Raw genomic sequence first — 13,197 nt, forward strand, 5'->3', positions numbered from 1 at the left:
ACGGGAGAGGCCACAACAGTGAGAGGCCCGCGTACCGCAAAAAAAAAAAAAAAAAAAAAATGTTGGTGAGGTATCAGAAACCCTAAAGGACAAAAAGAGAACACAGAATATCATAGAGGTAGCAACTGCCGAAGAAGCTACCACCTCCAGGCCTGAAGAGACAAAGGGGAGAGGCTGGGATTATTGGAATTGAGAAGCTTAGAGGGAACTTGCAGAGCTGAGATGGTACCTCTGAGGAGGCTGCCAGCTGGCTGGTGTTGGTCTCTTTGAAGCAGCATAAATAAATTGGTTCTAGGAGTGTTAGAACAACTGTAACCCGGACCTAGCTATGGCACCAGCATTGCTGCCAGGGGGAAGACATAATGCTGCAGCAGTGCTGACAGGAACAGGAAGCAAACAGAAAGGAGCAAGCCCCTTCTTTTCCAGGTTCTAGACCCCCCCCCCCCAAACAAGGAGCCAGCTGGCAAAGGAGAATGATGTTTGCAGAGTCCCAGGCCTGGCTTCATACAGCAGAGCATGAAAGAACAGGTTTGAGGAAAAGACAACCTACTGAATGGGAAAAAATGTTTGCAAATGATATGACTAGTAGGGGATTAATAGCCAACATATATAAACAGTTCATACAACTCAACATCAAAAAAACAAACAACCTGATTAAAAAATGGGCAGAAGAACTGAATAGACATTTTTCCAAGGGGGAAATGCAGATGGCCAACAGACACATGAAAAGATTCTCAACATTGCTAATCATCAGGGAAATGCAAATCAAAACCACAATGAGATATCACCTCACATCTGTCAGAATGGCTATCATCAAAAAGAACACAAATAGCAAATGTTGACGGGGATACAGAGAAAAGGGAATCCTCACACACTGTTGGTGGGAATGTACATTGTTGCAACCACTGTGAAAAACAGTATGGAGGCTTCTCAAAAAACTAAAAATAGAACTACCATATGACCTAGCAATTCCACTCCTGGATATATAGCCCAAAAAAACAAAAACACTAATTCAAAAAGATACATGCACCCCAATATTCACAGCCAAATTATTTACAATTGCCAAGACATGGAAGCAACCTAAATGTCCATCAACAGATGAATGGATAAAGAAGCTGTGATACATATATAATGGAATACTACTCAGTCATAAAAAAGGACAAAATTTTACCATTTGCAGCAACATGGATAGAGGACATTATGCTAAGTGAAACAAGTCATACAGAGAAAGATAATTACTGTACGATATCGCTTATATGTGGAATCTAAAAAGTATAACTACTAGTGAATATAACATAAAAGAAGCAGACTCACAGATATAGGGAATAAACTAGTGGTTACCAGTGAGGGGGAGGGGCAATATAGTGGTGGGGGAGTGAGAGGTACAGATTATTGCATGTAAGATAGGCTCAAGGATGTATTGTACAACATGGGGAATATAGCCAATATTTTTTAATAACTGTAAATGGAAAGTAACATTTAAAAGTTGTACAAAAATTTTAAAAAATAAAATTTTTTTAAAAGAACCTGTTTGAGGTCAAGAGAAAATAATAATCAATCAGCCAGCCTTCTTTAAACCCATCTCAAATACCACTTCCCTCATAAAGGCTCTCTTAATTTACCCCTATATAAATGTGTGTTCTCTCTCATTTGAATCCATATAGTAACTTGGTTTCCTTTTGGTGTCACTTATATTTTTCCCTGCACTAGAGTTATGCCTGCACTTGTCTTAATCTCTCCCCTCTCCACCGTCCTTCTCCTCCATACACAAACACACACATGTTAGAGATCTGTGAATGTTGGAACAATAACCATTTCTCTCCACATCCCCTGTGACTTCTCAATAACTAGCTGTGTTTACTCACTGCTGAATCCCCAGTGCCTACAACTGGACCTGGCACATAGTAGGTATACATATTTTAATGAAAGACTAAGTAAGTTAGTAAATGAATTTAACTGAACTGAATATCAGTCTAGGCAAATCAGGCTTGGATAACACTAGGGGCTTTCGAATATAGGAACACCTTGGTTAAACGGTATGTCACTTGAGGAAATAAAAGAAAATGTCTTCTTTGTGGAGTGATTGGCCTAATTTCAAACTTAGGAAACTTCTCAGCTTCTAATTCACTGCATTCCCCCACTTCTCCCCCTGACCATATCAGAAGGGAGATGTACGCCAAAATCTCATGGACTTAAGTGGATCCAAATCCTGAAGCCAATTTCATATAACAAAATAAATAGAGAGAATGTATTTTGCAACCAGTACAAAAAACAAACAAACAAACGCATCTGGCATAGACTTGTCTGAAAAGTTAAGCATAGGATATTACATTCAAAACCAAAGAAGAACGGCTCCAAGCATTCCTGTGGAAGAGATGAAGTCTGTTCCAAATCCCATGATACTTCTGGCAGACGAATTTAATCACTGTTCTGTGTTACTAATAAGAACACACTTAGAAAGGGGTCATCAAGTTAAATCAACATTTACTTATAGATCTCCTACTGAATACCCAACCCTCTACTGGGTGTTGAGGAAAATAAAATTTAAAGTACACATGATGGTCCATGATAGGAAATATGAAATCTGTCTAACAGAGATAAGAATTAACACTCATGAGACAATGAGCTTCGGGCTTCCCTGCTGGTGCAGTGGTTGAGAGTCCGCCTGCCGATGCAGGGGACATGGGTTTGTGCCCTGGTCCGGGAAGATCCACATGCCGCGGAGCGGCTGGGCCCGTGAGCCATGGCCGCTGAGCCTGCACGTCCAGAGCCTGGGCTCCACAACGGGAGAGGCCACAACAGTGAGAGGCCCGCGTACCACAATAAAAAGAAGAAAAAATAAATAAATAAATAAAATAGAATAAAATACAGAAACCACAACGAAAAAAAACTAAAAAAATTTAGTTTCATGACCCCCCCCCCCAAAAAAGAAAGATTATAGAACTTTACAACAAGATAGCCCTTGGTGACTGTGAACTAAATAAACAAGTGCCTTGAGATTTAGATGAGGCTGGACTACTAGAATATTAGCAAGTCAAAAGAAACTTCCTACAGGGATAGCACTTAGCTGAGACTTGAAAGATGTTCTCAGACAAGAAAAGTAGAGAACCATTATGTGACACAACTCCAGAGAGTGGCATTCTCAACAGTGCAGAACACAACAGTGTGCCAGTATCAGGTGGGAAAAAGGGGTTGCTGGTCACCCTTCTAGATAGGGGTGACCAGCAATCCATGAAAGGCACAGAAGAAGGCAACGGACATGGTGTATCCAGGAATCTGTGAGTCAACCAGTGCAGCCAGATCAGAACATTTATTTGAAGAAGCATTAGATGATAGATCAATAAGATGCAAAGTCAGACTCTGGGTTATCCACAAGAGGGGAATGTCTCTTTTCCATAAAGTCACTGTGCATAAGCAGAATTATACTCAAAAACCCTGTGGGGATGTAAACATATACAAATATTCTAAACTTTAGCCCTCTCCATACACCCCACCCCTTCCTTATTTTCTAAGAAAAGTTGCTTGGTACGCTGCATGATCAGAGAGGAATTTTTGAAAAATGTGTTACATAAGCTTTCATCTTGCAAGTCCTGTTAGGCAGAAGGTAATCCAGAAGAGAGAAACCTGATAATTCTGAACTCTTCACAGTGTGCTTTTTCTGTAAAATGAAAACCAAATGGAGTTTAAATACTAGCACGCTGAATGTGAGCATGTCTTAGGTTTAATGTACTCCAATATAGGACCTCATGACCTCTGAAGATTTTATTGTTGCTGTAATAAGAGGTTGCTCAACAAGCCATGTACAATAGGTCAGTATCACTTGGATTGCAAAGGGGAAAATAATAGAACCAGAACTATCTGAACTTTTGTTTCACTCATTCATTCATTTATTCTTTCAGAAAATAAATATTTGAGTTCATTATGCATCGGGTACTATGTTAGGCATAGCTACATATAAGAAGTACAGCAGGCAGACAGTATTCTAAGAGAGAGAAAAGAGAAAAAAGAAGTATTAGAGAGAGAAGTATTAGCAGAGAGAAAAGAAGTATTAGAATAATCATAATATAAATGAATAGGACAGAGTATGATTAGGGCAGTAAAGACAATTAGAGCTTGGTGGAATGACTTCCAATTGGTGGGAGGGAAGACAAGCAAAGACATGAGAAGGGAGACAGCTTTTAAGCTGGACATTGAGGGTGTATCTAGACAAGCAAAAATAGGACTTGATAAGCAGAGATGGAATATCAAAGACCACCAAGGCAGCAGACTGCTAAAATGCATGCACAATAGTCTTGAATTAGCCTCTGACCTTGCCCTCAAGTGCCTTATGTTCTAGTGGGGATGATGGGAGATGGACACAGTTATAACCCAAGACAGACAGTGATAATGTGCCCCAGAGCTGCTTGGCATCTAGGTCTAGGACAAGCTCTCTCATCCAGAGGCAGAGTCTGAGCTTAATTTCCTCCTTACTGGCTCAAACCACCCACATATTGAAATAATGAAAATGTGAGCTCTCTGGAGCAATTGTCTGTTGTTATATAATACTTCTGTTTTCCTTTGTTTGGAGAACATCCTTTTAGGGAAAATTCCAAGGAGCTGTAGGGCACGTACTCTTCTCTCCTCATGTTACAATTGGCTGGAGTCCAGGAACAAAGAGCAGGGATTCATTAAGGATGGAAATATTGTGAGGTCTTATCACCTTTGTTTCCCGGAGCAGAATCTTCCATGTTTTTTAACCAGTCTGCAACCTGCAGCTCAGCCCTCCTTTCAGTGGGCAGCTGAGAAAGCTCCTTCTCACAACCATCAACAGAAGTTACCAGCTACGCGTGAACGGTACAGACTCAAACATGAGAACCTTCCAAGCGTGAGCCTTCACCCTTTTTCTGACCTTAGCAGAAATTTCCAAGTGAGGTTTTAAAAAATTTTAAATCTCTGAGCTTCGCCATTATGAGAAATACAGCAACCATAAGTAGAGGATGCTTTTGTCATGTAAGAGGAAACAGTGAGGCCTGAGGCAGCCCATCAGAGACACAATCCTTTCATTTGGGGTTGTTGGGCTGGAGGGAAATAGATGTCTTGAATCCAGGAGCAATATAACATTCCATACTTTTCCTTCATTTCATGAAAGTTCCTTCAGAATATGGGGAAAGAGAGGCTGCCAGCTTTTAGATGTACTTTCAAGGCAGCACATTGTGTGAATTTTTATCCTGTTCTTGAAACAGAGAGGAAATGTTTATTTTGAAGTTAGACTTCAACTGCTCCTCAAAAGAAACCACTTTTCAGTTACACAGAGGTTTTGGGGTTCTTTTTAGCATCTTTATTGGAGTATAATTGCTTTACAGTGGTGTGTTAGTTTCTGCTGTATCACAAAGTGAATCAGCTATACATATACATATATCCCCATATCCCCTCCGTCCCACCCTCCCTATCCCACCCCTCTAGGTGGTCACAAAGCACCAAGCTGATCTCCCTGTGCTATGCAGCTGCTTCCCACTAGCTATCTATTGTACATTTGTCCATGCCACTCTTTCACTTCATCCCAGCTTACCCTTCCCCCTCCCTGTGTTCTCAAGTCTATTCTCTACATCTGCGACTGTATTCCTGTCCTGCCCCTAGGTTCTTAAGAATTTTTTTTTTTTTTTAGATTCCATATATGTGCGTTAGCATACCGTATTTGTTTTCCTCTTTCTGACTTACTTTGCTCTCTATGACAGACTCTAGGTCCATCCACCTCACTACAAATAACTCAATTTCATTTCTTTTTATGGCTAATATTCCATTGTATATACATACCAAACCTTCTTTATCCATTCATCTGTCGATGGACATTTAGACTGTGTCCATGTCTTGGCTATTGTAAATAGCACTACAATGAACACTGGGGTGCATGTATCTTTTCAAATTAGCATTTTCATCTTTTCTGGATATATGCCCAGGAGTGGGATTGCTGGATCATATGGTAACTCTGTTTTTAGTTTTTTAAGGAAACTCCATACTGTTTTCCAGAGTGGCTGTACCAATTTATACTCCCAGCAACAGTATAGAAGGATTCCCTTTTCTCCACACCCTCTCCAGCATTTACTATTTATAGAATTTTTTATTGAAGTATAGTTGATTTACAATGTTTCAGGTATACAGCAAAGTGATTCAGTTAAATATATACATATTCTTTTTCAGATTCTTTTATATTATAGGTTATTACAAAATACTGAATATAGTTCCCTGTGCTACACAGTAGGTCTTTATTGTTTATCTATTTTATATATAGTAATGTGTATCTGTTAGTCCCAAATTATTATTTGTAGACTTTTTGATGATGGCCATTCTGACTGGTATGAGGGGGTACCTCACTGTAGTTTTGATTTGCATTTCTCTAATAATTAGCAATGCTGAACATCTTTTCATGTGCTTGTTCGCCATCTGTATGTCAGACAGATATTCCTAAGGATTGTTACTAGCAACAGGAAAGGACTTTCCCAAAAGAAGAAAGTTTAGTTGTCTTCATGGTGACGATTAACTGCTTACCCTGAAATCTGTTCAGTGCTATGGACTGTTGCAAATATTTTTTGGAAATGAGGTACTTTAGAGCAAGGGCCTTTTTCTCTTGTTTCTCCATAGCACCCGGAGGAAAGAGCCTGTGTTCAATGACGAACCACCATCCCACATGCTATGTGGCACTGTGTCCATCAAGCCCAGTGTGAAGGAGTTCACAGAGACCTCAGCCATGTTTGAGGATGGGACAATGTTTGAGGGCATTGACGTTGTCATCTTTGCAACAGGTTATGGGTATGCCTACCCCTTCCTTGATGACTCCATCATCAAAAGCAGAAACAATGAGGTCACCTTGTTTAAAGGCATCTTCCCCTTGCTGAAGGAGAAGCCAACCTTGGCTGTGATTGACCTTGTCCGGTCCCTTGGGTCTGCCATCCCTACAGCTGACCTGCAGACCCACTGGACAGTTAAAGTGTTTGCAAGTAAGTGGACCATTCTGTCTTTCATTCATTTAGTCAACAAATATTTACTGAGCACATACTATACACCAAGCACTGTGCTAGGTGCTAGGGATATAAAGGGAATAAGATAGACATGATGCTTGACCTCACAGAGCTTAAAATAAGGTGAGGGGAATGCTGCAATAGGGAAAGTTCTACAGTGTTCTGGTGAGGGGAGTTGGGTAGTGAGTTATTCCACAAAAACGGAACAGCATGAGGAAAGATATAAAGGTAAAGTACAGCATGGAGTGTGTGAGGAACCAGAAATATTTTGGTGTAAGGAAATATAAAGCAGAGGCAGGCAGCAGCAAGAAACAGAGGAAGGAATCAGAGCATGGAGGGCCTTATAACCTGTGTTAAAGAGCTTAGACTTTTCATAGGGGAATTGGTAGGACTTTGCAAGGCTATAAAAGCAAGAGAAGGACAGCAGTGGATCACTGCAATGTCAAGGTACATTGCAAAGGTTGAAAGGACCCTGGTGGGTGTCAGGACATGCTGGAGGCATTACCGATGTCAACTGTGTCAGAATAACAGTGTTGGGCCACTTCTACTCTGTTGATAACCTTCTCCCCCTTCCTCCCCCTGGACCCCATGGGTTTTAGGGACTACAAGTATGTTTGTGTGGGCAAATCAAGGATATGAGGAGAAAGGCAATATCTCAAATATCAATTTAATTTACTCCAATCATATTGATCACCACTATTATTGAAAGTATCCTTTTACTCAAGGGTTTGAGAATCTTGGCCAATATAGGTGTACCTTACCTAACATACCGTCCATAAAAACTTAGACTACAAGTAATGAAGAAAAAGTTAAAATCATAGAGTATATGTGTATGTTTTCTTAAAATGTTGTGCATAAGTAAGCTTCTATTTCAAATGTACCATGAAAGATTGTTATTTTAAAAAACCCATTATGCTTTGTTGTAGAGCAGAAACTAACACACCATTGTAAAGTAATTATACCCCAATAAAGATGTTAAAAAATAAATAAATAAATAAAAAACCCATTATGAAATCTTTTGTAAGGGTGCTCACTTATAAAATGATTCTATTGTCTTTTTCTCTTGAAAAGCAAAACAGTGCCAAGCATCTGAGGTTTTATGGAAAAATCAGACATAGTTCATAAACCCAAGAAATTTACATAAAACAATGGGCATCATTTACTCATCCAGCCAATATTTATTGAGCACCTGCTATGTGCCAGGTTCTGTCTTGGCACTCAAGATACAACATCAAACAAAATGACCAAAATTCTGGTCCCTTACTTTCTAGCAGGGGCACAGCAAGTATCTGACCACAGGATACCAGCAGGCTGAGGTGAGATGCTAATAATGACTGGGAAGTATTCATGGGAATGCCATAACTTCTCCTGCCATTATTACAAAGGCAAATGAGCTACAGTTAGCAATTAAAAGAGGCCTCCACTAATATAGTGAAATTTATTAAAAAAATAAAAATTTTCTGCTGCCCCTTAAAACATCTTCCTTGGCTGCAGGCTGATGCTGCAAAACCCAGGTTTCCTTCCATTGTCCAATTTTAATTGCCATAGACCTTAGATTGAATTATTTTACCAGACTATTTCTTGAGAGAATTCTTAGTAAGAGGATGCAGAAAGAAATGATGAAACTGATAAGGTATTATATGCATGAGGCATGTTGAGGATTGACCCTCCATAATGTCATCAGAAATGTAAGATAGGATGACTTGAAGCTAAAAATTTTTCCACTGTCACTATTTCATTGTAGGCCAGCTTTGCCATTCCCAGAGCAGGTTCATTGGCTTCTCAGATCTTTGTTTCCGTGAATTGTTATTCTGCTAAACATACTAAAGAAAGCTCCTCTTGATACAAAATCTTTTAGGAACATAGTTCATAAACACTGAATGAAATTAATCATGTATAATTACATATTTCTGATTTCTTTGTCTTTTTCAATATTTCTGTCTTCATTTGTTTTTTAGACTCATGCACCCTGCCAACTACAAATGAAATGATGGATGATATTAATGAGAAAATGGGGAAGAAACTCAAATGGTAAGAGATGGTACTTGCTAATAAACAAATCCTAAAATTTGCCTATATGTGTAGGAAAACATTAATAGATTCTATAATCTTGTCACTAGTCAAAGTTCACATTTTTTAAACACTTGCTATAATCAAGCAGTATTCGATGGGCAAATAATTGTCATTGCACTTCTCCTGTGTAACTCTAGAGCACAGGTTCTCAGATGGGTGATTTTGTCCCCCAGGGGATATTTGGCAAAATCTGGCAACATTTTTGGTCATTGCAAGTGAAGAGGGCATGCTACTAGCATCTAATGGGTCGAAACCAGGGATGCTGCTAAATATCCTACAGTGCAGAGAACAGTCCACCTAAACAAAGAATTATCCATCTCAAAATGCCAACAGTGCTGAGGATGAGAAATGACTGACTCTTTCCCCAACAGCTCCTTTCCCACCAGCCATGCGTCTGTCAGCAAACTAGCTAGCTGGAAGCTGAGCAGTGGCAGTGATGTAACAAGAAAACCAAATGAAGAATTAAATTGAGTTCACCTGCCCTTGTATTTTCTACTTATTACCCTTTATGTTAGAGGCCAATAGGAATAATGAGGAGGACAAAGAGCAGCCTCAATGTCAATCTTATTGCTTAAATAAGGGTTTCTAAAAGCAAATGAGATCACACTCCAACTAAACGTATGAAACAATTTATATTAGTAAATTGCAACAGTATTAAAACTATACATAAACCCAATTTTAAACACATTGATATAAAAATCTAACATTAGGGGAGATCCTAAGCAATGTCATATAAAGAATAATCATGTATCAAAGAGTAAACTAAGTTAATCAGTCACCTTGAGACCCTAGGGTCAGTTCACTCCAGGCTTCATGGCTAGAGACAGAAGTCCAAAATGACATCACACTTGAATAGAGGTTAGGAAGGAGAGGGAAAAAAAAAGCTCACTTACAGTCAAAGAACAAATGATAAATTCTATGTTGTGGAAAAAGGGAGGAGTGGGGGTATTACTGGAGGTGCTGACTAAAATGTTACTTTTCTGAGAGTAAAAAGTAAGAAATTTGTGCTTCTGTTTACAACTGTGGCACTCATTCCAATGTGTTCTTTTCTTTCCCCAGGTTTGGCCAGAGCCAGACTTTGTAGACAGATTACATCACATACATGGATGAGTTGGGCTCCTTCATAGGGGCCAAGCCTAACATACCATGGCTCTTCCTGACTGATCCCCAGCTGGCCCTGGAGGTGCACTTTCGTCCTTGTAGCCCATACCAGCTTCGACTGATGGGACCAGGAAAGTGGGATGGAGCCAGAAATGCCATCCTGACCCAATGGGACAGGACAGTAAAGCCAACCAGAACAAGAGCTGTCAGTGAATCTAAGAGACCCCAACCGTTTTACAATTTGCTTAAAACACTTTTATTCCCAGTGCTTCGTTTGGCTGTTTTACTTGCATTTTATTAATGGGAAAGTTCTTTGGGTTTCAGAGTTCAGCCCAGAAGTTCAATTGCAAATATGCATATACAGATATTAAATTTCATAGCTGCTCTTTCCCTTCCTGCAGACTTAAAATGAATCCTAGCCCATTTGACTAAAGTCTAAATAAAATGGATAATAGCATCTCTCTTTAGATAAGAATCTAAATTGGCAAGTTTGGAGATACTCAAGATAAGGTAAAAGATGGGGCGATAAATGGGAGTGAGCACAGATTTGCTGGCTGAACAAAGTTTAATCAACTTTTTAACGTGTGTTTTGTCATGGGGAGAATTTACATCACAACAATGTTGAGTCTTCTAACCCATGACACAGTATAGTTCTCCATTTATTTCGATCTCCTTTCTCTCAGTAGTGTTTTGTAGTTTTTAGTGTCTTACCCATCTTATGTCAGATTTGTCCTAAGTATTACATATTTTTGAATATTATAAAGAGTAGTTTAATTTTGTTTAATTTCTTATTGTTTATTGCTAACAAGTGCACTTATTTGTTCTAGGAACTTTATGTAGATTCCATATTTTCTATATAGACAATCATGTTGTCTGAAAATACAGTTTACTTCTCCCATTAAATTTGAATGTATGATATTTCTTTTTCTTGCCTTATTGCACTGGCTAGAAACTCCAGTATTTTGGATAGAAATGGGGAGATCAGACATCCCTTCCTGACCTTAGGATTAAGGCATTCAGTCTTTTACCATTAAGTATGTTATTAGCTCTAGATTTTTCATAAATTCCCTTCATTAAGTTGAATAACATTCCTTCTATTCCTAGTTTGCTGACAATTTTCATCAGAATGGATGTTGTCTTTTTTCAGCTGTTTTCTGCATCTATTGAGATGATCTTATGTTTAATTTTTAGTTTATAAATATGGTGAATTCCACTGACTATTAAACCAATCCTGCTTTCCTGAAATAAAACCCACTTGATCATGATATATTATCCATTTTTTATGCAGCAGAATTATATTTAGTAACATTTGTGAGGGATATTAATCTGTCTTTAATTTTTATAATATTTTTGTCTGGTTTTGGTAACAGTGTAAGGATGGCCTCATAAAATGGGTTGGGGAGTATTCTGTCCTCTTTAATTTTCTGGCAGAGTTGTATATAATTGGAATTACTGCTTTTTTAAATATTTGATAGAATTCACCAGTGAAGCCATGTTTAACCTGAAGTTCTTTGTAGGAAAAATTTTAAACTACAAATTTGTGTTCTTTAATAGATGTAGTGTTACTCAGGTTATGTGTTTCTTCTTGAGAGAGCTTTGGCAGTATATGTATTTCAAGCAATTTGTTCATTTTAGCTAAGGTAATTCAATAGCTACAAGACAGTCTTTTCAACAAATGGTACTGGAACAATTGGATATTTACACGATATGAAAAAATAGTGATGTGGAAACTGATACAGACACTTGAGGAGAACAAGAAAAGTGATATTTTGAGTGGAGATGTCTATGTTTCAGGAACATGTTTCAGGGTGTAAGAGTCTCCTCCCCATCCAGACCCAGTACTGGAGGGTTGTTTTCCCCAACCAAGATTCTGGTGGAAATGTGGCTAAGTGTAGTGTTGACTCTTCAGACTTAGAATATTTAAACCGACTGGAAATTTAGTTGGTAAATTGGAGTCGTTGGTGTCTTATTCAATCAAAAGGACAAGATTAATTTTCATCAACCTAAATTTGATGCAATGCTACTTACAACCTCTATGTACTTTGTCCTGTGTAGTAAATAGACATAAGCATGTATCTTCCCAACAGCTTTACCAGTTATGCAAAATATGGTGTGAACAAAGGAACACTGAGGAGCAACAGAGGTCTAGAGAACAAGGTAACTCAAGGGCATTTTATTCTTCTGACTGGGTACTTAGCTGGATTGCCAGTGAAATTTGTGTTTGTGTGTATGTAAATGTGTATATGTAGGCGCGTGGATATGTTTGTGACTGAATCCAGTGTAAGGACTATAGCAGGCAAGCTCATTAACAAATTGAATAAACAAAACCATTTTTATCAGTTCATTAGCAATGATAATCACTGATTTTTTACAACAGATAGGGAGAAAGGCTAACAGTTAAGAGACTGCTTGGTTTTGTGTCATCAGATACAAAACAAACTATTTTTTAATGTTCTCCTTACCCCTAAAATTCTAGCATAAAGTAATAAACTAAATTGAGATAATATATTCACTGCTTCAATCACAAGAACTTTTTAATGTTGATTCTCTTTCATGTTTGAGAGTACTTCATTAATCTTTATGGCATTTCCTCTAACCATTATCATCACCTTGCCCTATTTTACAATGAGGCTGTAAAAACTTTGAGGCAACATGGGGATTGAGGGCAGAACTAAGGAGTTAAGCCTCTTGCTCCCTATTTCAGAGTTCATTCCAAGAGCTATTTGACTAGTTCCTATCATTTTGTCTAAATAGCACATGAGGGCATTGAGAACAAAAAGGACATACTTATATCACCACCCATGTAATATTCTTCATATATGGTAGTACTCTTCAGGAATATGATTAAATGCATTGTGTACATTTTATATATATACATGTATATACATATATGTGTGTGTTTGTTTATATAATACATGTGTACATGTTTGTATCTATAAGTACATATGTATACATATATACATGTATGTATAGGTGTGTGTATAAATATGGCACAATGCATTTAATCAGATTTCTGAAGAATATATGA

At 38.3% G+C, this 13,197-nt stretch overlaps 1 protein-coding gene across 1 annotated transcript; it reads left to right on the forward strand.

Moving 5' to 3' along the window:
* The first annotated feature begins 3,081 nt into the window (after window positions 1–3,081).
* Window positions 3,082–10,470, forward strand: LOC132427998 (putative dimethylaniline monooxygenase [N-oxide-forming] 6). The gene is given in 4 exon segments (XM_060015564.1): window positions 3,082–3,278; window positions 6,619–6,974; window positions 8,954–9,026; window positions 10,128–10,470. Coding segments are annotated over 4 exon segments (969 nt in total).
* The last annotated feature ends 2,727 nt before the right edge of the window (window positions 10,471–13,197 follow it).

Source organism: Delphinus delphis, chromosome 1, assembly GCF_949987515.2.
Source record: "Delphinus delphis chromosome 1, mDelDel1.2, whole genome shotgun sequence".
Classification (NCBI taxonomy): Eukaryota; Metazoa; Chordata; class Mammalia; order Artiodactyla; family Delphinidae; genus Delphinus; species Delphinus delphis.